The sequence below is a fragment of the Rhincodon typus genome, chromosome 6, assembly GCF_021869965.1.
Source record: "Rhincodon typus isolate 14 chromosome 6, sRhiTyp1.1, whole genome shotgun sequence".
Lineage (NCBI taxonomy): Eukaryota > Metazoa > Chordata > Chondrichthyes > Orectolobiformes > Rhincodontidae > Rhincodon > Rhincodon typus.
In genome coordinates, this window is record NC_063337.1 from 46,813,906 (window position 1) to 46,838,354 (window position 24,449).

Here is a 24,449-nt window from a genome sequence, read left to right on the forward strand (position 1 = left end):
AGGTAAAACGATAGATGATTTCAAGGAGGCAATAATTTAGGTGGACTCAAATAATTCCTATGGAGGAGGACATCTAGGCTAACATTCTGTAAAGACTAAAGAAATTTTAAATTATGATACACAAGACTCATTTACAACAGAATATCTTGCTGCATATGTAGTGCAGTGTGTAACTGAAAAGGAAATAAGGAAGCAAAGTGGGTTTATAGTTCCAGTTCATGTAAATTTATATTCACTTGGAATAACAGTTTAAAAATGACAGCCCACACTGATTAGTTAAAAGCAGATGTCATGTCTAAAAAATTTGAATCTCTGCTAACTCTCCTTGATTATTTCAAAGCTTTCTAAGCGTCTGTTTTTTTCTTTCCCCTCAATTTGTGGCTTATCCTTATTTCTGACAGTGTCAGGTTGGGCACCCATGATATGAGGCAGTTGGATGCCCATGGTGTGGGTCTGGTCAGATACTGTGTGGGTAGAGTTCAGTTTTATAATTAGCTAGGAGTTACAACCAGTTTAAATCCTGTAACTTCCCCTGTGTAAGTGTCCAGGTAATTAACAATGGGGGTGTTTTCAGACGGTTCAGGTGCAAAGCAATTCCTTTCAGCAGGTTCAAATGCCGAGGCAACTACTATGCAGTCAGGCCATCAGAACTTCCAAGAGATCTGGATGCACATCCTTCAGGGTCCATCCAGTCTCTAACATTCTGGAAACCAAAAGATCTAAACTGTAGTGTCTAGCATCTTAGTTATCGCTGATCAACTGATATGCCTGTAGTTACTAGGAATGTCCTTCCACCGTATTTTGAATATGTGTAAAATTTTCTACTTTCCAATCTTTGACACCACATCACTATCACAGGAAGTCTTTCTACGACCTCTATTCCACTTTATTCCCACGTCCCTCGCTGGGAAGTTAGCCATTCAGGCTAGATGTTTCCACTCTGAGCAAAGCCAGGTATTCTAAAAGATGCTATATGTCTATTTTCACTCCGTCCATTTATCCCTACCCACTCACTTTACTCACTTTGGTTATCACTGAAGCAAAATGTGCATGAAATAATCTAGCTTTGCCCTGTGCCTCTAAGGGATACGCCCTGCTTGACTGCCCACTAGAAATTTTCAGTGTTTCAGTACAGTCTCCTGCAACTCCTCCCCTGCTGGCCACCTGTTTTATCCATATCCTATTTTTTTTTCCTCTCTCTCTCTCGCTCTCTCTCTCTCTCGCTCTCTGCTTTCTGCTTCTGTTCATCTAGAACTGAGTTTCTGGAAAACCTTTGCATATCTCTGAAAGAGAGCATTCAACGGTTGTATTTTATTTTGCCTGCAGAATATGAGATTGTGTTTTTAGTTTTACATGCATATTTTCATGTTTGGTCAAATGCTGCTACATTATTTGTACATTTTCTACTGACACATTTAGGAGTTCCTGTTTGTGTATTGAGGGAGTGAAAAGGCTGATCAGTGTAGTGGAAGCCATGAAAACAGGATGATTTAGATTTTGTCAGCATTTTCCTTTTGTTATCTGCCATGCCGTGCTGAAGGGAAGGATTTGAAGTCATTTCCGTCATTCATTGAATGAAAATAGGGTCAGGAGAACATCATTTGGCCCTGCCGTACCATTCAATATGATCACGGCTGTTCATCCAACCCAGTTCCCTGTGTTCACTTTCTACCCGTACACTCTGATCTCTTTATCCCCAAGAATATGTCTATCTCATTTTTGAAAACGTTGAATGTTTTTGGTCTCAACCACTTCTTGTAGCAGAGACTTCCACAGGCTGACTACTCTCTGAGTGAAGCAATTTATCTTCATCTCTGTCCTAAATGGTGCTTTAATTTTTAGGATCAGCGAGATAGGCTGCAATTTTTTTCTCTTATTTCTGTGCACATTTCTAATTTGCTATCTTATGCAGTAATGGGGCTAATAAATGTACAAAACTTTTGAGAGTCAGGAACTTGATATTCAATTACATAAAAGAAATGGTAACCCTTGGATAATAGCAGAACTTCTTGGAGCGATTGATTATTGCCCAGACAAAATAAATGTTTCCATTGATTATTCATTATTGTCTCAGACAAAAGTAGTCTGAGCAACTGCATTTGTGTTCCCAAATATGACCAGCTATACTTGGCCTTTCAATCCTAGAATAATAGAAAAGTGTATCTTTTAGTAACACAACATTCAGTGTGAATGTATATGGTGCTAAGACTTTGAAGTAGTCTGCAGCAGTTAGATATAAATGAGGAAGGATTCGAGCTGTCTTAATGTAGGTGATATTGACTTGAACTTGCAATGTGAGGACACAAATGTGAAAGTTACTTCTGCTGTAGCTAAAAGCTATGAGTTGCTGGAGGAGGTTGTGTGCCTGCATCTTTTTGATGAGCCTTCAATATTTGGGGCTGTGTTGTAATTCTCCACCATAACAATGCTAACCATGCCTTCTTGACTTTAATGGTTGCACTGAACATACTTCAGGTCAGGCAAAAATAATGTGTTTTTGACAAGAGATATCTCCCTTTATCTTTACTCTCAGATGGGAGGGTCAACTGTGAGGAGGATACAGAAATGCTACAGTGTGATTTGGACAAGTTGAGAGAATGGGCATATGTATGGCAGATGATGTATAATGTGGACAAATTGGTAGCACAAACAGGAAGGCAGATTATTATCTGAATGTCGATAGATTGGGAAAAGGGGAGGCAGGAAGAATGTTCCAGCTATGGAGAGAATGTAACAAATTTTTGGCAGTCTGATCACTGGGATGCCAGTACGAAGAAAGACTGGATCATTTACTGTATACTGTATATATATCCTATACTGGCTGGAGTTTAGAAGAATGAAGGAGGATCTCATAGAAACCCATGAAATTCTAACAGGACTAGACAGGTAGTAGACATAGGAATGATGTTCCCGATGACTGGAGTATCCAGAAATGGGGCTGCAGTTTAAGGATACGGATAGGCCATTTAGGACAGAGATGAGGATAAGTTGCTTCACCCAGAGTAGTCAGCCTGTGAAATTCTCTGCTATAAAAAGTGGTTGAGTCCAAAAAACATCGAATGTTTTCAAAAGTGAGTTGGATATGATCTTGGGAATAGAGAGATCAGAAAGTACGGGGAGCAAGTGGGAACAGGAAACTGATTTAGATGAACAGCCGTGATCCTGTTGGATGGTAGAGCAAAGCCAAATGATGTACTCCTCCTATTTTCAATGTTTCAGTACAGTCTCGCGCCACTCCTCCACTGCTAGCCATGTGTTTTCTTCCTACCCGCTTCCCAAATAAAATCTGTGTATTGCCATTTATTTTTCTGTTCGCTGATTCCGTTCATCTAGAACTGAGGTTCTGGAAAACATTTGCATAACTTCTAAAGACAGCATTCAGTGGTTATAATTCATTTTGCCTGCAGAATATGAGGTTGTATTTTCAGTTTTATGCATGTTTAGTCAATTGTTGCTACATTATTTGTACATTTTCTACTGACACATTTAGGAGTTCCTGTTTGTGTATTGAGGGAGTGAAAAGGCTGATCAGTGTAGTGGAAGCCATGAAAACAGGATGACTTACATTTTGTCAGCATTTTTCATTTTGTTATCTGGGATGCTATGCTGAAGAGAAGGACTTGAAGTCACTGCCCTCATTCAGTGAATGAAATGTGGCACTATGTATCACATGGAACATTGGAATTTAAGTGCAGTATATTGTAATGATGACGAGAATTGATTAACATTAAATGTCAGTAATCATAACTTCTTCTATAAATGTAAATCGCACTTGCTATATAAATTTATATTTTGATAAAAGATTCTAGGATTTCCACCACAATTAATTTATTGACAAAGCTCCTGGGAACATTTCTTTCAAAATATGAAAATTAGACTTTTTACAGTGCCACCTAATACCAACAATTCATTAGGATGATGGTATCACAAATTATGTAACAGCCTTTAGCAAAAACCATTGGCTGGACTAACTGAAGAAGTTGATGTTTTCCCACTGCCTTCTGAAATGTTTTACTCCTGGATATTACTCCCTGTGCCATATGCAAGTGTCTATTGAGATAGGAGGGGAAGACTTATGAATGTTCGGCTGGAGTGTTTGTGCTGGAGATAGGGCTTTAGATTTTTGGGATTTTACAAGTCCAGTCTCCCCTAGAACCAGTCCTGTTGACTGGATGTTTTGCACCTGAACAGAACTGGGACTGAATTCCTGGTGGGTGTTTTACTAGTTATATTGAGGAAAGTTTAAACTAACTCAATGGGGATGCGGTAACCAGGGGATAGCATCAGAGAGGAATAACAAGTGAACAGAATACTGTGTGTGGTGGCAGGGGCAAGTGAGTGGTGATGCATGGGGCACTAGAATAGAGAATAGTATGTCAATAGGTGGGGTCAGAGGAAGGGACAAAGTCATAAAATCTATATCAGGGTTCCTCTGCACGTATCGTGGCCTAATAAGATTGGTGAGTTATAGGCACAGATTGTGAAGTGGAAATATAATGTTATGGTTAGAAGAGACCTGGCTCAAGGAAGGGTAGATGTTAAGTATTCCAGGACATAGTTTGTTCAGGGGAGGTAAGGAGCAAAAATGAGGAAAGGTGGTGGTGTTGCCGAAACAGAGCATTGTAGTTCAGGCGAAACAGGATGTCTGAGGGGTTAAGGATTGAATTGATTTGGCTAGAACAAAAAGGTGCAATTACATTGCTCATTGTAGTGTACAGGCCACAAACTATTGGGAAAGATGCAGTAGATCAAATTTGCAAATAAATTATGGAGAGGTGCAAGCACTGTAGTTATAATAGGGGATATTAATTATCCAAATATGGGCGGGAAAAGTTATACTGGAAAGAACAGAGGTGCAAGAGTTCTCGAGTGTATTCAAGAGAATTTTCTATGGCAGTATGTTTCTGGTGCAACATGAAATGAAGTACTGCTGGACCTAGTTCTTGGGAAGAAAGTGGACCAAGCATATCAAGTGTAAGTGGGAGAACATTTTGGGGATAGTGATCACTACATCATAAGATTTAGGGTGACTCTGGAAGAAAACAATAAACAATCTAGAGTAAGAATAATTAATTGGGGGAAATGCCAACTTCACTGGGGTAAGAATTGATCTCTGTTGAATAAATTGGGAGTCAAAGATTGGCAGGAAAATGGCAGCAAAACAATGGACTGTCTTCAACGAAGAAGTGCTTGAACATAGTCAAGGTATATTTCCTTGAAAAGGAAAGGTAGTGCAAACAAATCTAAAACTCCTTGAATGACAAAAATTCTAATTAAAAAAAGAATAAGCTTTGTCAGATGTCAGATTGGAAATGTAATTGCGAACCAGGCTATGTAGACCATGTTCAGAAAGTGGTGGGGAAAGGCAAATAAAAGGAGAGAAAAGGGAGTATGAAAAGAGACTGGCCACTAACATAAAAGGGAATTCCAAAGACTTCTATAGGAATTTGAACAATGAGTGATAAAAGAAGTAGGTTTAATTAGGGCCCAACAAATGTGTTTATATGAAGGTTTCATCCAGGCTGCATGCATGCCCAGCAATCTAATGTTCAGTCCCACAGTGCTTGGCATTGACACACCAAGGCTCATGCACTCATTAAGAAAATTCAAAGGAATGTTTGTTTACGTATGGAGGTAGAGGACATGGATGAAATATTAAACAAATACTTTTCATCTTTTCGTCAAGGAAGAAGCTGCTATGTAGGCCATGTTGAGAGGAGGAAATTCAGTTGCACAAAGCACTTAGAATTAACTGAGTTATTGGATTGACTGTCTGCACTTAAAGTTGAAAGGCACCAAGAGTGAATGAGATATATCCAAGGATACTGACAGAAGTGCAAGTGGAAATTTCAAAGGCAGTGGCAGTAATTTTGAGGCTTCCTTACATTCAGGAATGGAGTGTGGAATTGTTCAAAAAAGGTGTGAGGATAAGCTGGCAACTGCAGACCAGTCAATTCAACTTAAGTTATGTGGAAATGTCCTGAAACAACTATTTCGGACAAAATTAATAGTCAGGTTGCCAAACACAAGTTAATTTAGGAGAACCAAGTGGATTTCCTAAAAGAAAATTGTTTAACTAATTTGAGTTCTTTTTAATGAGGTGACAGAGATAATTGATCAGTGCAGGAATGTTGTATATTTAGACGTTGAGAAGGACTTTGATGTAGTGCTGCAAAACAGCCGAGCAAAATTGATGCTCGAGGAATAAAAGGGACTGAAGCAACATGGTTACAAAATTGGCCAAGTGATGGGAAACAGGGTAATGATCTCTTTCTGGTTGCAAAAGGTCTTTTGGTGGAATCCTCCTGGAGTTAGCGTTGGGACTCTCTTCTAGGCTTTAATGTATGGATGCACAATTTCAAAACTTTGGTATTAAAACTGAAAGCATTGTAAACCGTGTAGAGGATTGTGCTGGGAAAAATTCAGCAAGTCTGGTAGTATCTCTAGAGAGAAAAACAGAGTTAATGATTCAAATCCTGTGACCCTTTGTCACATTCTGAAAAAAGTATAAACCTTCAAGCTGGCCTTGAAGTGTCATTGCTATAGAACCTGAATATTGCTGGAAAAAAAAGACACATTTTGTTGAAGCTTTTAGTCTTGTGCTCTCCAGGCCAATTCAAAAACATTCAAATTCAAGGGAAAGCTCACATTTATATTGCACAAGAAGTGAATGTTGATTGATTAGCAAGTAGACTGGTAGAAGTGTTGCCATTGAAGATATACTCATTACTGCTAACTGACGGTTAACTGCCAGACTTTTAAATGTTAAACCAGACAGGTTGACTCTGACCAGGGATAGTCCTGAGAAATGAACCAGCAAATGGCTTATTTATTTAGTTGAGTTGAGATAGTTGCAGTGCTTTTACATGTGCTTACTGTCTGCAAACAAGGCTCTTTCAATTAATATACGTGGACTCCCGAGCACGCAAGTGCACCATGATGTGAGCCCAACTGACAAACCTGACTTGGTTGTCAGTATATTTCCTCACACACTCAGGATTGGTTCATTTGCCGAATCACATGTTATATTGGACACTGTTGACAGTTTTTGTAATTGCAGTCTGTTTGGGTATAGTCAGAACCTTGTCTGTTGCAATCAGCCAAAGGAATGTGCTGTTTAACATTGTTCCTCAAGCCGTGGGTATATGGTCTACATTCCTGGCATCTCTCACCAGCATTTAAATTTATGCATCACATGACTCGTTTGTGTGGTAGGCAGTACGCCTTTTTGGATTGAAGTAGATATCTAGCAAGTGGTGGGTATCACTCATTGGTACTGCATAGTTTTTTTTATTATTTAATCCATTTTTTGAATCATCCTGTTCAGGGATGTTATATCACACCTCCGGAACACTTGGAACCTGAACCCAGGCCTTGGGTGAGGGACATTACCACTGCACCGCAAGAAGGCTTTGCTACTGTGTAGATTTTTTTAAAAACAATTTTTCAATTGAACCTATTCAATAATGTTATTACAAACCTTAGGAGCAGGTAGGACTTGAAGTCAGTCCTCCCAGTTCAGAGGTGGGGATGCTACCACTGTGGCATGAGAGAAAGGTACATGCTTATTCTGCTGAAGCCTAGGATTGAACCAAGGACCTTTTAATTTTGAGCCTATTGCTCTTCCAACTGAACTACTTTGACTGACTTTCTACTGCGTAGTTTTCTTTTTAATTTAACCTATTTTTCTAATAAACCTGTTCAGAGATGTTATTAGATACCTCTGGAGCAGGTGGGACTTGAATCGAGGCCTCTCTGGTCCAGGGCTACGGACACGACCATTGCACTACAAGAGGGCCCTCTGCTACTGCATAGAAGCAGCATGAAATAGCTAGCTTCAGCTGTTGCTCAAACTTTCAGCTGTTTTGCAACAAGCAAGCCTTACCATACCAAATGAGGCAGAAAGGACATGCACTGCACCTGTTTGAACTCAACAGAATAGGTTACTGCTGCTCACTTGTCCTTCTCTTTAAGGCAATGTCTTGACCAATCAGAGTCAACTATATGGTTTAAAATTTACTTAAAGCCTGGCAGTTAACTGTCAAGTAGCCTTAATGGCGCATTGTCTGCGGCATCGCCACTACCAGTCAGAGTCCACTTACCTACCAATCTTGTCTTGTACAATATAAATGTTAGCTTTTTTTTTTTTGCTCCCTTGAATTTGTATCCCTGCAAATTGTTCTGATAAGTGCAAGATGAAAAGCTTTGTCAAAATGTCACTTATCAGCTATACTTATTCAGATTTGTGTAGAAATAACCTGAGCTTGCAATTTGTAAGAAGTATATTTGTCTGTTACAGGCATTGCCAACCTTTACTCAAGACTGCGATAATTCAATAACTTTTTTTTTCATGATTCCTTCTTTAAAAATGTTAGTTGTAGGTCTGTTAACCAATTTTAAATGGAGTTGACTGCTGACAGATGCATTGCTTAGTTGCTGTCTTTGTGAAATGAACATTAGCTGCATATCAATTGGTCTTGTATATTTTGCTGATTAAAGTTCATAACATTCATTTCAAGAAATGAAGTAAAAGCCTCCAATACAATCCATGCTTGTCAGGTGCTTTGGGACTGGGAAGGGATTGAAACATTGCCTGTAATTAAATGTATGAATTAACACGTTTATTCCCAGTAGTGTAAGTGCTATAATTATTAACAAATGCTTACCATTCAGGCAGCAAATTTGCTGCAAGGCATTAGGGACATGGTAATTGCAACTCATTTTTTTTAAATTTTCTTTTGCAGGAATGTTTGTAACAGCTGCAGGAATCTCCCAGCGTGCACCTGTTCATTGGTCAGAGAATGTGATTGGAGCGGCTGTGTGTTTTCCTTATGTGGTAGCTTTGGATGAAGAATTTGTTACAGTACACAGCATGCTTGACCAACAGCAGAAGCAGTCCATTCCATTCAGAGATGGCCATATACTACAAGACTTTGAAGGTAATTCAGATAAATTGCATTTCAGCTTGCTTGGAATCAGTTACCTCAGTATTAGTAATCTCTCTGCCTTGCTTGAGCATTGGTTTTTGCAAACTTGAAAATTAATGGGGGAGGGGAAGCGCACTTCATGCTCCATAGTTAAACGGTGTCTAACCTCTCAAATCAAAGGCCATGTAACCCTACCTGGCAACTCTTTTAACTTCCTTTGCAATGTTATTTGCTTGTTATGCTTGGATATCATTGTCACCCATTTTGGAATAATATTGGACTTCTGTAAAATTTGTTTTTCTCCATTATGATAAAGTATTGTTTCTGATGGCATAGAGAAACAGTGATATGACAGTAAAACTTATATTTATGCAGCTCAAGGTGAAGTGATATAAAACAACATATGATGCCAAGCCACATGAGATATTTGACAATCTGAAAGTAATATGCATTAAGAATGATCTTTATGGAGGAATGCAAGGTAGAGAGGTGTCAAGAGCCCATAGAAAAGGCATTCCAGAGTTTTGGAGTCTAGGCAACTGAAGGTGGAGCTGGTGCAGCAATTTAAAATTGAGGATGCACTCGAGGCCAGAATTGGAGCAGTGCGGCTTTCTTTTAGAGCCGTGGGACTGGAGCAGTTCTGAGATAGTGAGGTCGTGGGGGCATTTGAAAATAAAGATGATCATTTTAAAATTAGGACGTTGCCTGACAGAGAGCCAGTGAAAATCAGTGAACACAGGGGTAGTAGGAGAAGGGGACTCATTACAAATTAAGTCAGGAGTTGCAGAGTTTGGGGTGACCTCACTTTGACAGAAAATAGCATGTGAATGACCAGCAGAGTATGCGTTGAAATAGTTGAATCTAGAAGGAGCAAAGACATGAATGACCTAACACGAGGGCGATGTCAGGTGGAGTTATGTTGGAAATAAATGGTCTTAATGTTGGCTCAAGTACGGTATTGGAACCTTGACTATAATTCCGATGTGCTGCCGAGGCAATGAACAGACTGGCTTAATCTCAAGATGCTGCCACATGGAGGCTTAGAGTTGGTAGTTAAGGAAGCTGATCTGAAGTGGGTTCTGAAAAGAATAACTTCAGTCTTTCTAATATTTAACTGAAGGAAATTTCTACTTATTCAGTACTAGATGTCATTAAAAGCAGCCTGAAAATTTAGGAGCAGTCGAGAAGACGAGAGTTATTGAGTTAGAGCTGGGTGTTATCAGCAGTTGTGTGAAAATTAATTACCAAGTGATAACGATATGGGAGCAGGAAGGAAAGCCATTTTGTGTTTCTCTGGCTATGATTTAGAGAGGTAAGAATGGATCCACATGACAGCAATCTCACAGCTGGATAACAGTGTGTGAAGGGATTGGAGGGGGATGGGTTAGTCAACCAGACAAGATGCCTCACAGATTAAGAAGGGAGGGAAAGTTTAACTCTATCACAGTCACATAAGATGCCATTTGTGACTTTGATAAAAGTTGTTTGGTACTGTGGATGGGGTGAAAAACTGTTTTGAGTGATTCAACATGGAGTTCTGGAACGATGGAACTGGATTTGGAAGGTCACAAATTCCAGTTCTTTGGAGAAGGATGGGAGGTTGGAGAGTGAACAGTATTATGCAAGTTCAGTTAGGTCAAGTGTTTGTTTTTCTCGGGAGACAGATAATTCAGGTTTAAAGAACAGACAGCACCTGAAGAGAGAGAACTGTTTACAATATCAGCTCAAGTAGGGGCCAGGGGAGGTAGTTGGGTGATCAGTTGAATACAATTGAGGGAGGTGAGCCTCCACTAATGAGCTCAGCAAGGGCACGAGAAGAAATAGGAGAGACACTAGGAAAAGAGGGATGCAGCAGAGGTGGTTGATCAGACAGTCATGATCTTAGTCATAAGCCCATGTGCTGCTTGTACCTGTTACAGGGAACAGGGTAGAGGGTTTCTGTGTCATCGACAGACAAAGATTCAATCTGTTGTGAAAATCCTTTCCTTTGAAAACTTAAGTATCAGTAACTGTAGCAAATTGAAACTACTTGATGCAAGACTACATCATAGAGGATATGTTATTGGAATTGTTCATTGCGCAAATTTATTTTAATCATTTTCTTAATTATTTGGTCAGAGAAGGGCAATGACCAGCAATGTTTTAGTCCTGATAACAATTTTGTGTCTGACGTTGCTGAGCAATTTCTGTTTTTCAGCATACAATCTCTGAAGATAATGGTTTTAATTAAAAATTCACATTTCCACAACTAAAACAAAGGATCCCAGATGCTGGGAATCAGCTAAAAACAAATATTGGAAATAGCTAGCAAGTCAGGCAACTGGTGAGGGAACCAGCTGATGTTTCAGAAATTCATTTCTTGAAGAGTTGACATTTTTCTCTTGTTACAAATGCTGTCTGACCACTCAGTATTTCCAGCATTTTCTGTTTTAGCTAGTTTGACCTTAAATTTCCAGATTGGATATTTTTTCGTAATTAAATAAAGTGGATCAAACATAGATGTTGTTTAGATATTTGTGTTCCTTTGTGCTTTTGGCAGTGTATAAGCTGAATCATAAATTTTGCAGACCTTAATTTTTTCATTATCAGGGAAACTGATTTTAGCCACAAGTAAAGAAGTGTATATCTTGGTACCCTTGCCCTTGGAAAAACAAATTCAAGATCTTCTGACCAGCCAGAGAGTAGAAGAAGCACTGCTCCTAACAAGAGGAGCTCGACGAAACGTTCCAAAAGAGAAATTCCAGGTTAGTAGGATTTTAACTGGAGTAATGGTTAAATATATTTGTCATGTGTAAAGATCGTTGTTTGAGTAAGCAGTGAATATTAGATTGTAAGGTATCTAAGCTATTCCTTGTTTATTACCAGACGTGTATTTTGTTTCTTGTCTGCCCTACACACTCCTCTTCATCCACATTCACTACTACCCATTTTACTTGTAAAAATGAGCCTGATATCCATTTATTACTGAGATTGTGAACCAGATGTGTCTATTGTTCTTCATTAATTTTTGCTGCAGTTCAAATTGCCTTTAGACCTGTTACGGGCAGGCTGTGTTGTAGAGTGAATTTGATGTGTTCTATTTTCTCTTCAAATATGATTATTTTTAACTGATGTGCTCTTATGAACTTTGAGCACTGTGCACTACTGTGTGTTCTCAACTTGAGCTTTTGGTAGTTATGAAAGAATAACGTATTGGGAGTGAAATATAAAAGTGCACTGCATGGTGGTGATCATTTCTGCAAAGAAATAAAACTGCATCACAAATTTAACTTGGTGGCACTGAAGGTATTATTTTTCTGTGAAATGTTTTAAGCAAAGTATTTTTTTTCAATAAATACATCCAAAATCTAATTTGCACATAGTTGAGATTCATCATCTCGGGCAAGCGTCTGTGCAAACTGGTAGTCCCTGTTCAGGGCTCATTCACTTATTAGGTACACAAGCGGCATTCAAATCTCTTTACTTGGAAGGCAATTTTCTGGAATTGCCCTGTCATATCTTATAACTTTACTTGGCACATTGGCTCAGAGATAGATACTTGTTTCTAAGGTTTTGGAGTAGATTTGTAGCTCGGGTTGCGAAACAAGAAACTAGCTCGGTGAGCCAACCAACCTCAATAGATACTTGTTGGTGTGGGATCAGCTGTCTTCAATAAGTCCCCTAACTGCTCACAACACTTCAGTTTGTCTATCTTTAGCTATTTTTTCTTCATAAACCTGAGAATGCTTATCTTTGGAAATTTGTTTGAATAATTATCAAAAGTGGACTATAACCAACGCCAAAATGATACATCTCTAGATCTCACACACACAGCTCATGGTACCTGTACTAGGTGAGGGGGGAATGACAACGACTTCTTCTGCTTTCCTTAAGAACTTTAGAAAGCCCCAGTAAATAATTTGTGTTGATTGTTGTGAGGCTTCAACTAACCATGGTTACTTAATGATGTTCATAAACACTTCATTAACCTTATCTGTTTATTATACATAGGGTATGTACAGAAGAATTCTGCAGCAAGCAGGATTTATACAGTTTGGCCAGCTTCAGTTTTTAGAAGCTAAAGAACTCTTCAGGTATAAACACCAATAGAATTCTGTGGCATTAGTTAATGAATAGCTAATTTTTCTTTAAAGCTGAATTGTTTGCACGCAACTCTAATTTCCTTTTAATAGTTTGCAGCAAAACCACTGTTACATATTTGCATTACACTTCCAATGTTGGCTTAAGAAAATACTTTGTTTTTAAAATGAAAGGTCAGATGTAATTTTTGGGAAATTAGTTAGCTATACCCCACCAGGTTATGTTTACCAAAGATATCACATCAAAAATATTGTGTTTTTGTTTTACTGTTAATAAATTCTACATCAGTGTATTATATTTAAACAAACAATTTTAAGGGAGGAGTGTCCAAATATCATATCTGGGAAGCAGGAATCAACTTTAATACATGCAAATAGCAATTTGCTCTAATGGTATTTACCTTGCATGATTTTATGTATTATGGTAGCCATTCAATTTTATCTGGGGAACAAATCTATTGATTTGGTATTGTGTAATGGTGCGTAATGAACTTTTGCAGAAGCTGTCAGAATGTTTCAGAATTCTCTTTGTCCTGCCTTTTGTCTAAAGGTTCAACTTGATCTTGCCCATTAGGCATTTACATCGAATATTAAATTTACTATGGCTCTTAACTGCCATAAATCATAAAATGTTGCAGCACAGGAGACTGTTTATGCACCTCTGAAAGAGCTATTCAGTCAGTCCTGTGTCCACTCCTCCAGTTAGAAGGATTAATACTTTTGCTTCTATGCATTAGTTCACATCTAGCTATCTAATACCTTTAATTAAAAAAGTAGTTCCTTTAAGACAATCTGAATTATTTTGCTATTCTGATATGGACATTATATTAAGCATTTATAGTTTGTACTTATTTAATTTTATCTTTGTCGACAGGAACGGCCAGCTTGATGTTAGAGAGTTGATGTCTCTCTATCCATTACTGCTTCCTTCAACTTCAACATTTATACGGTCACATCCCCCACTACATGAATACGCTGACTTAAATCAATTAATGCAGGGTGACCAGGAGAAGATTACAAAGTGCAAGCGATTCCTTATGAGCTACTTGAATGAGATTCGGAGCACTGAAATAGCCAATGGTTATAAAGAAGATATCGACACAGCTTTACTAAAACTGTATGCTGAAGCTAATCATGACAGTTTGCTGGATTTGTTGGTTTCAGAAAATTCATGTCTCTTAGTGGACAGTATACCCTGGCTGGAAAAACACAAAAAGTATGTAACTCAGTTAGTTGTCATGTATTTTCATAAAAATTGGTGGATATCATTGCCTTTTGTGTCCTAAGAACATAAAAAGCTGAGGTCATTTTGGCCCAAACAATGTTTAAATCCTAAGTATCTCATCAAAGTGGAATCCAAATGAATTCTGTGATTCATGCCTCCAATTTGTCTTTATGGCTCCGACCCTGCTGAATAGAGTATTCCAAAAGTGGAAGTTCTTCCTGATATCGGCTTTAAATTAAAAATTAATACATTTCTATTTATTTTAGTGATCCTGCTTCATTTAGCTTTTAAAAGTCATAATTTGCTTGTGATGCATGTGCGGTACTATTTGAGTTATTACATAGTTTCTATGTAAGGAACTAGAACAGAAATGGAAATAGGAAGAGAAATAGGCCATTTGGCATTTTCAGCATGCTTCCGCATTTAGTGCGGAACTGCCTGATCTTCAAACTCAGTTCCACCTCCTGAACTGTCTTCAAATTCCATGACTCCCTGAATATGTAAAAATCTGTTGATCTCCACTTTAGGTATATTCACTAACTGTACATACACATGTCTGGAGGAGGTTTGAATGAACCATAGTTCTCTGTATGAAAATGTCTCCCTTCTCTCTCTCCAAAATAGTGATCTCTAGTTCAAGATCCTCAACAAGGAAAAACATCATCCCAGCATCTACACTATCTAAACCATTAATAGTTTCATTTGTTTTAATTAGATTTCCTCTTATTCCTCCAAACTCTAGAAATATACCCTCATTCAATTCGATCTGTCTCAGTCAGACAATCTATTATCCGAGCAACCAATCTAGTGAGCATTGTTGCACCTTAATTCAAGGCAAGTGTATCCTACCTTGGGTAAGGAGACCAAACCTGTACTTAGAATTAGGTGTGGGTCTTACCAGGGCCATGTATAGTTGTAGTAAGACTTTTGTTTTATATGATATGGAAGTATAAAAGATAAATAAAAGCTAACATAACTAACCTAACAATAAAAAAACTAACGTCATTTGTGTTGTAGGATGTTGGTTAGCTTAATTGGCTGGATGGCTGGTTTGCAATGCAGAGTGATGCCAACAGCATGGGTTCAATTCCAGCATCGGATAAGGTTACCATGAAGGACTGTCCTCCTCGATCTCTCCCCTTGCCTGAGGCGTGGTGACCCTTGGCTTAAACTCCATCAGTTGTCTCTCTCTATTGAGAGAGCAGCCCTATGGTCTGGTAGAACTGCGCTGACTTTACCTTTTGTATTTTTGTTCTACTGCATGTTAACTTCGTTTGCATACAAAAAAACAAATTAACATTCCCTGGTCTCTCTTTCTAAAAAAAAAAGTTGTTTTTGGCTATCAAAGTGAATTACTTTATATTTCCCCACAGTATATTCCATCTTCCACCTTCTTCCTCACTTACCCAACCAGTTTATATTCATCTGCAATCTCATTGTGACCTCCTCACTACTTACTTCCCCACCTATTTTTCTATCATCAGCAAAGTTGAACAGGTTATACACAGTTCCTGCATTTTAGTTATAACTGTTGATTGTAAATGGCTGAAACACTTAGTGCTGATGCTTGTGATTTCTCACTAGTTTCAGCTTGCCAACCTAAAAAGAACCTGTTTATTCCTCCTCTCCATTTTGTGTCCATGACCCATCGGTACCAGAAGCCTTAACGTTATGAATCTCTTTTGTGTGGAACTTTTTCGGTGTTCCTTTTGAGAATCGAAATATATTACTTCCTTTGGCCTCCCCTCATCTTCCCTGCTGATTGCAAACCTTAAGATTTCTGTTTCTTAAATCCATATATACTTTATACCTCCTAATAGATTTTAGCATTTTCCCTACTACTGTCAAGTTAACAGACCTATAGTTCTCTGTTTCATTTACTCCCTTAGTTCTTGAATAGCAAGGCAATGGTTACTACCTTCTAATCTATGATAGCAATTCTAAAATCTAAGAATTCTGAACGTGCATGTAGTTGCTTTGAACAATCTCTGCCACCAGCTCTTTCAAATCTCAGATACAAGCCATTGGGTTGTGGGCATTTGTGAAAGCTATTTAAATTTGTCAAATTAAACTTAATTTAAATGGAAATTATTTGGAAAAGTGAAACAATTGTTGTTACTGATTTATAATGTTTCATCACGCTCATGTTTCAGGTAAACACTTATATCTACAGTGTTTTCTGATTCTCACACTTGTGGTTAAGCATTCTAAAATTATTCTATAATCCAGCAAGTTATGAAATCCAGAAATGACTTGGTCCCAAACATTCTGAACTAGAAAGATTACAAAGTATTATAAGTCTCTTTCTTTAATCTAATGTTATCTTTAACTTCTCTTGTCAGCCAGGGTTGGTTGATATTTCCTGTGGGCCTTTATTCCTAAAGGGCATGTGTACTCATTATGAATTATGAACTTATTCTTAACATGTCTGTCTGTACTTGTCTACCGTCAAAGCTTTTAATCTAGTGTTGCAACCTACCTTCGCCAAACTGCCATTTATACCTAACTTGCTTTATTCCGACTTAACTGTATCAGGTCATGGTCGCTATTCTCCAGAAGGTCCTTTACTATAGGGTTATTAAACTTCAAAAACATACATTAAATGTACTGTCATGATGCTCCTAACACTACAGTACAAGCACAATACTGAATCCAAAATAATCTTCCCACTTGGTTCCTTGGTGCATTGATCAATATTAAAAACATTCCATGAGCTTGTCTATTACTGCAAGTTTGGTTTGCCCAGTCGATATGATAATTAAAGTACTCCATAATTTCTCTCCATCCCTTGTTACATGTAGTTCTAATTTTCTGACTTGTACTCTAACACAACAATTATGCCTGGAGATCAATTCGCTACTCTCACCCAAAGATTTTCTGCCTGTTAGATCCACCTAACCTGATTTAAGGCCCTTTCTCACTGCTGATTTTTTGTTTTCTAAATTGCCTTATGTTTTTGACAATCAAGTGTCTTCAATATTTGGTTACCAATCTTGGTTATCCTGCCATCGTGATTCTATAATGGAACTCTTAGAATCCCTACAGTGTGGAAACAGGCCCTTCGGCCCAATAAGTCCACACTGACCCTTGGAGCATCCCACCCAGACCCACCCCCTTATAACCCACCTAATCTACACATCCCTGAACACTATAGGCAATTTAGCATGGCCAATCCACCTAGCCTGCACATCTTTGGACTGCGGGAGGAAACCCATGCAGACACAGGGAGAACGTGCAAACTCCACACAGACAGTCACCCAAGGACGGAATCGAACCCGGGTCCCTGGCACTGTGAGGCAGCAGTGCTAACCACTGAGCCACTATGCTGCCCCAATTTATGGAATTTTTTTTTTCTCTGCCAACAATTCATAACAAGTGTTTTCTGTACAAAAACAGAAATTTGTGGAGAAACTCAGCAGGTCTGGCAATATCTGTGGAGTGAAAGAAGAATTCTCTCTCTCCTATATGTTGCCACACCTGCTGAGTTTCTCCAACAATTTCTGTTTTTGCTTCCGGTCTTCAGCGTCCACAGCTCCTTGTTTCATTTAAGTACTTTACGTATGTGGTTAGCTGTAACATTTTTCTATTCTTCTCTCATGTCACCATGGTCACCAATGCCTATTATTACTGTTACGTTCTTTGTTTCTGCGTGATCCAATCTGCTTATTTTTACTCAAATTGTTTCTCTGTTACGTAAGATCTAGGAGCAAGAGCAGGCAGTTCAAGTCTTTGAGCCTGCTCTGCCATTTGACATGATCCTGGCTGATCTACAATCTTGTCTTTTCTCCTACTATTCTTGAATTACCTGATTCCTGAATTCTCTCTCAGCTCTTCAGCTTCCGTAAATTGCTTGATTTGAGTCACTTAAATGGCCATTTATCTAGGTTATTAGAGAAAGTGTTGTGTGGTACGTTGAACAGATCAGTTGTACTGTAGTGTTAGGAGTATCATGACAGCATGTTTAATGTATGTTTTTGAAGTTTGCTGATCCCTAGCACAACACAAGATATTGACATCTTAAATCCAGCTAAATGCTATAGCACTTGAGCTGTTCTAAGGCAAGTGAACTAATTTTGTTTTGACTTGTTTTTCTGAACACAGGTATTTTGCACTTGGTCTTCTTTACCATTATAATGGTCAAAATGAAGCAGCGCTACAGGTAAGTTAGTGTTCACACTTCTTATTGATTACTACTGTCTGTGCATATCTGCATTGCTGAAATGCAAGGAAGAAATAAACCAGTGTGTCTCAATTAGAGAGGAGAGGGAAAAACTGTGAATATGTTGATAATTGTGGCAAGAGAAGGCTGTTTTCAAATGAACCAGGCATGTAATCCAGAAGCACTGACACCATAAGCTGGCTTTTTCGTGGTGTTGAAATAATTATTTCTGTATTTTATGACGTTCAGGTATGTTTGGCGTGAAGCTTACGGAACTGGAGCAGTCCTAACAATATTTTTCATTGTCTGCTAGCTGTTTGTATGGGTCAAAGTAGAGATAGAAGCTGTGGTAGTCAGTGACATACCACTGAAAAGTTTTTATCTACACCAGTGAAAATAATTTCTCCAAGGTGGATCTCACTGTCAGACTTGTGTATTTCTGATCTTGGTGAATCCAAACAGTTTCACCCTTCATTTGCAGATTGTTACAGAGCAAGCACATATTAGGAATACAGTTAGTGCAACATGAAAGTGCTTGCTGCAGTAACGTGTTGATGGGTTCTAGAGACAGTGATAGTTTATATGGTGGAGAGTGAGCAATGATGAAGGTAGATGAAAATACCCTGTTGTGGGTGGCGATATCATAAAAATATAGGTATTTTGGCCTAGTTAACTTAATCTGATATAAATCACTTGCTGGGACATGACACCCACAGAACCGGTTTATGATTATTACAATGGAATGGTGTTGTTATTGTCCTAGCTTTTGAGATTTTATTGCTTATGGAACTACAAACAGCACGTGAAAATCCAATGAAATTGAAGACTGCATTGAGGGAAATGAGTCAATGCAGTTAAACAATGGAAGAGCATCTATTTAAAATTCCTGATTCTAACTGGAATCAACGGAGAAGCTCACTGCTATTCAACATGACAGGTTGAGTATTTACTAAAGTATACAATTACATACAAGAGGCTGCTGATTTGGTCACAGCGCTCAATGTTTCTCTCTAAAGGTGCAATTTGGTCAGTTGGAACAAACTTGTGCTGACTGGAAGAAGCTTTTTGATCAGGAAATAATGTAGATCAGCAAGCACAGCTGAATGGAGCTTTGTATGAGTTAAAACGTGGGCAGCAGTAGGCAGTAGTAAGAGAGTTTATAGAGTAGGGACTGAAAACAACACATCTACTTTTGCAATTATTTGATTAAAAGCAAACAAATAAACGTAAAAACTTTCAGTGGACTTTTCAAATTAACTCTTATGGTTTAAATGTACAACCTTTTGTTTTTCAGTGGCATGTCAATACTTTATGTTCATACCTTTATTTATATTAGCACTCTGGAAAATGCCATTCAAAAAAATTACAAATTTTGGAGAAGTTAACAAGATTACATAGATAATGATTTTATTAATCGTTAATTTTATTTACCATTGCTGAGCAGTCAGGAACATGCATGCTGTAACGGAAAGCAGTTACTGTGAATGCAGAATCAATTTTAAATTCTCAGTAGGCATAAAGGAAATCAAGTTTGGGTAAACTTGTATTTTGGCTATGGATCAGTTCATATCTGTGTGAGTTGTTAACTCTCTTTTCTCCCCCCACTTAAGAACATTGCAGATTTCAAACTGATTGTCAGCTTGTCTGTGTATAATTAACACAATTCAGATTTGATTTGAAATCGTTTTTAATGAATATTCATTTATCAAGTAATAGATTTCTGACATTTGAAACCTATTTCACTGTTGTTTACATAGTTTGGTTGTTTTGTTTACCACCTTTCTTTGTATTTTTATTAAAGTACAAAGTCCTGATGTCACTCACTGCAGAATTTGTCATCTTATCTGTCTAGCTAAGTTTTAAAACTTTAGTATGCCACATTATTCTTTGTCATGTTACTTTTGATGTGATGAGGACAAAATGTAAAAATTGAAACTCGGGCTAGAGAATGAAATTTATTCTTTAAACATTAAAAACAGCACAATTGTAGGGTGCAGGCTTTTCATCCGTACCCTTTAGATCCTGTAGGCAGTATTAAGAAAGCTTCCCCTGTAAGGTGCAATAGTTTTCTTTTATAAAAGCAGAGTCCAACATATTCTCCTTCATGGAAGAGATCTGCTAATAATAATTAGTGGGCATATTTCTAGTTGCTTCTTACATAACTGAATAGATATCGATGCTTTTCCTGTTTCTTCATTCGACTTTTTTTTTTGGTGTTTAATCACCCTTAAAGGTAAAAGGAGAGGTGAGTTGATATTCCAGTTGGTATATAGCAAGGTCCAGGATGTTTCTGTTTGTTCATGACCACTGCAAATAGGTAAGGATAATCTATAGTCTTAAAGTCATAGAGGCCCAACTTGTCCATGCTGCCCATTTTTCACAATTAATCTAGTCCCGTTTGCCTGCATTAGGTCCATATCCCTCCATATCTATCCCATCCATGTATCTGTCCAAATATTTCTTAAATAATAAAATTGTACTTGCCTCCATCACTACCTCTAGCAGCCCATTCCAGATGATCACCACCATCTGTGTCGAAAAAATTGCCCCAGTGAACACTTTTTTGTATCTCTCCCCTCTCGCCTTAAAGCTGTGCTGTCTAGTTTTAGACTCCCCTACCATGGAGAAAATCTGTTGGCTATCTACCTTATCTATGCTGCTCACGATTTTACAGACCTCAGAGGTCACCCCTCAGTCTCTTATGCTGTTTTCTAGATAATTATTGGCAGTTAGAATTATAGTGTCATAAAGCACAGAAGAAGGTCCCTTAGCACATCAAGTCCATGTCAGCTCTCAGAAAAGCAATCCAGTCTGTCCTGTAGCATTACAAGCTTATTTCCCTTGAGCCACCCAGCTTCCTTTCGAAATTGTTACTTGTTTCCCTTTCCACCAATGTTGTAGGCAAAAAATTCCAGAATATTACAATTTCATGTATTAAAATGAAAGTTGTTCTTTCACGACCTTCTTGCTCAAACCATAAATTTGTGCCTTCCTGGTTCTTATACCAGCAGCTAATGAGACATCTCTTGTACATCTTTGTGAAGCTTTGCATTAACCACTTTTTCTGCAAGGAAAGCAATCCCAGCTGCTTGTACATAATCTTGCAGCTAAAATCCTTCAACACTGATTCTGTTCTGGCTTATCTCCTGTGCATTGTACCACGGACTTTCATATCCTTCCTGAATTGTAGTGAATTGTATGTAATATTTTATTTTTTGAGGTTTATGGAAGTTTAGAAGAACTTCCCTACCTTTGTACTTAATGTACTTTTGCACTTTCAACATATGTAAGCCCAACATCCAATATACTTTTGATAACTACTCTCCTAATATATCCTTGCATCTTCAAAGATCTGTGCACGTGAATCCCCAGGACACTCTGTCCCTGCACGCTTTTTAGAACTGTGTCTGTCCCTATACTTTTTGCCAGAATAGATCACCTCTTAGTACTCCATGCTAAATTCTATCTCTTACCTATTTGTCCGTTCTGCAAGTCTGTGTCATTTAGATCATCTTCATAATCCACCAGACGTCATTGAGCCATACAGCATGGAAACTGACTCTTCGGACGAACCAGTCCATGCCGAACATAATCCCAAACTAAACTAGTGCCACCTGCCCACTTCTGGCCCATATCCCTCTAAACATTTCCTATTCATGTACTTAGCCAATGTCTTTTAAACATTGTAATTGTACCCACATCCGCGACTTCCTCAGGAAGTTCATTCCACATGTGAACCACCCTCTGTTTTTTAAAAAAAAATTGCCCCTCATTTTTTTTAAAATCTCTCCTCTTGCCATAAAAATGTGCTCCCTAGTCTTGAAATGCCCCATCCTAGGGAAAAGTCAACTCTAGCTATACCTCTCAATTTTTTATAAACTTTTATAAGGTCGCCGATAACCTCCCATCCTCCAGTGAGAAAAGCCCCACGCTATCCAGCATTTCTTTATAACTCAAACCTTCTATATCCAGCAACATCCTTGTAAATCTGTTCTGAATGCTCTGCAGCTTAATAATGTCCTTTCTATGACAGGGCAGCCAGAACTGGACATAGTATTCCAGAAGAGGCCTCACCAATTACCTGTACATCCTCAACGTGACTTCCCAACTTCTTTACTCAAAGGACTTAGAGCAATTGAGGCAAGCTTGCTAAACGCCTTTTAAACCACCCTGCCTATATGTGACACAAGCCTCAAAGAATTATGTACTCTCATCCCAGGTCCCTCTGTTCAACAAGACTACCCAAGACCCTACCATTAATTGTATAAGCCCTATCCTTGTTTGTTGTACCTAAGTGCAATACCTTGCACTTCTCCAGATTGAACTTCATCTGCCATTTTTCAGTCAATTGAGCCATTTGATCAAGATCCCTTTATAATCTTAGAAAGCCTTCTTCACTGTCTACAGTGCCACCAATTTTGGTGTCTTCTGCAAACTCATTAACCATGCCTTGTATATTCTCATCCAGATTATTTATGTCAATGACAAACAAAAGAGGACCCAGAATTGATCCCTGTGAAATACTGCTGGTGACAGGCCTCCAGTCCTTAAAGCAACCGTCTTGCACCACTCTGTCTCCTGCTGTTAAGCCAATTATGTGTCCAATAGGCAAGCTCACCCTGAATCCAGTGTGAGGTAACTTCACTAATTAGTCTACCATGCGGAACCTTGTGGAAGGCTTTACTAAAGTCCAAGTAAACAGCGGCTATTGCTCTGTCCTCATCAGTCTTTTTGGTAACTTCCTCAAAAAAAACACATTTGGTATCATTGGTAAACGTTGGAATTTTGCACTGCTCCAATGCTCCATTTTTATATCTTTGAAAAGCAGTGAAGCTAATACTGACCCTTGTAAACATTACTGTCTACCATCATCCAGTTGAAAATATTACCTCTGCTTGCTGCTTTCTGTCCTTAAATCAATTGGTTTTTCTTTTATTCAAACTGTCACTTTGTTCCAGTCATAAGCTTCAACTTTGTTAGCTGGCCTCCCATGTATTAATTTATCAAACATTTTCTTAAAAATCCATAAAAATAGCATCTGCCACATTCTCTTCCTCCACTTTCTCTGTTACTTGATCAAAAAAATTCATTTAAATTATATAAGCGCAATCTATGCCAGCTGGCTTTCCTTGATTCAGTCCCCACCAAGCGCTTGTTAATTCTTACTTGAAAATTATTTCTAAAATCTTGTTTACCACTGATGTTGGATTAAGAATATAACTTATTGCTTTTCTTGAACAGGTATTTCTCATTTGCCACATTGCAATTCTCTGTCTCTATATAGGACTCCTGTGGTACAATGATAGTGTCCCTACTTCTGAACCAGGAGGTCTGGGTTCAAGTACCATATGCTCCAGACATGTGCAGTAACATGTCTGGACAGGTTGATTTAAAAACATTTCCTCTGCCACCATCACCTCTGTGTCAGGAGGGCCAGGTTCAAGTGTGCGATAATATTTCTGAACAGGTTGATTAGAAAATAGCCTTTGCCACTGACTCCTTATCTAAGGAAGTTTGAAAGATTATTACACAACCTTCCTCAATCTCCCCTCCCCACCAAATGCCTGAATAACATGGGATGTAAGCCATCTGCACCAGCTTCTCTGCTCTAAGCACATCCAGCTTTCAAGTGCATCCTCTCAATTTTCACCTGCTCCTGTATCTCTGCTTCAGCATCCTTTTTTATTCATTGAATCCCTACAGTGTGGAAACAGGCCCTTTGGCCCAACAAGTCCACGACGACCCTCAGAGCATCCCACCCAGACCCATCCCCTGTAACCCACCTAAGCAACACATCCCTGAACACTATGGGTAATTTACCACGGCCAATCCACCTAGCCTGCACAACTTTGGACTGTGGGAGGAAACCCACACAGACACGGGGAGAATGTACAAGTTTCCCACAGACAATTGCCCGAGGCTGGATTTGAACCTGGGTCCCTGGCGCTGTGTGGCAGCAGTGCTAACCACTGAGCCACTGTGCCGCCCTCGAAGCCTCCATGGCACCTTTCATTAGCAAACATTCATTTATTCTGTCTTTGCCCTGTGTTTATAAACAT

The 24,449-nt window shown here is 38.6% G+C and overlaps 1 protein-coding gene across 5 annotated transcripts in view; it reads left to right on the plus strand.

Moving 5' to 3' along the window:
• tgfbrap1 (transforming growth factor, beta receptor associated protein 1) overlaps positions 1-24,449 on the plus strand; it is a 53,704-nt gene that overhangs the window by 18,183 nt on the left and 11,072 nt on the right. For all 5 annotated transcript variants that reach the window (XM_020529739.2, XM_020529737.2, XM_048598215.1 and 2 more), the window contains 5 exons: positions 8,745-8,939; positions 11,517-11,671; positions 12,918-13,000; positions 13,881-14,222; positions 18,333-18,390. In XM_020529739.2, coding sequence (XP_020385328.2) covers positions 8,745-8,939; positions 11,517-11,671; positions 12,918-13,000; positions 13,881-14,222; positions 18,333-18,390 — 833 coding nt within the window. The remainder of the gene's footprint in view (positions 1-8,744; positions 8,940-11,516; positions 11,672-12,917; positions 13,001-13,880; positions 14,223-18,332; positions 18,391-24,449) is intronic.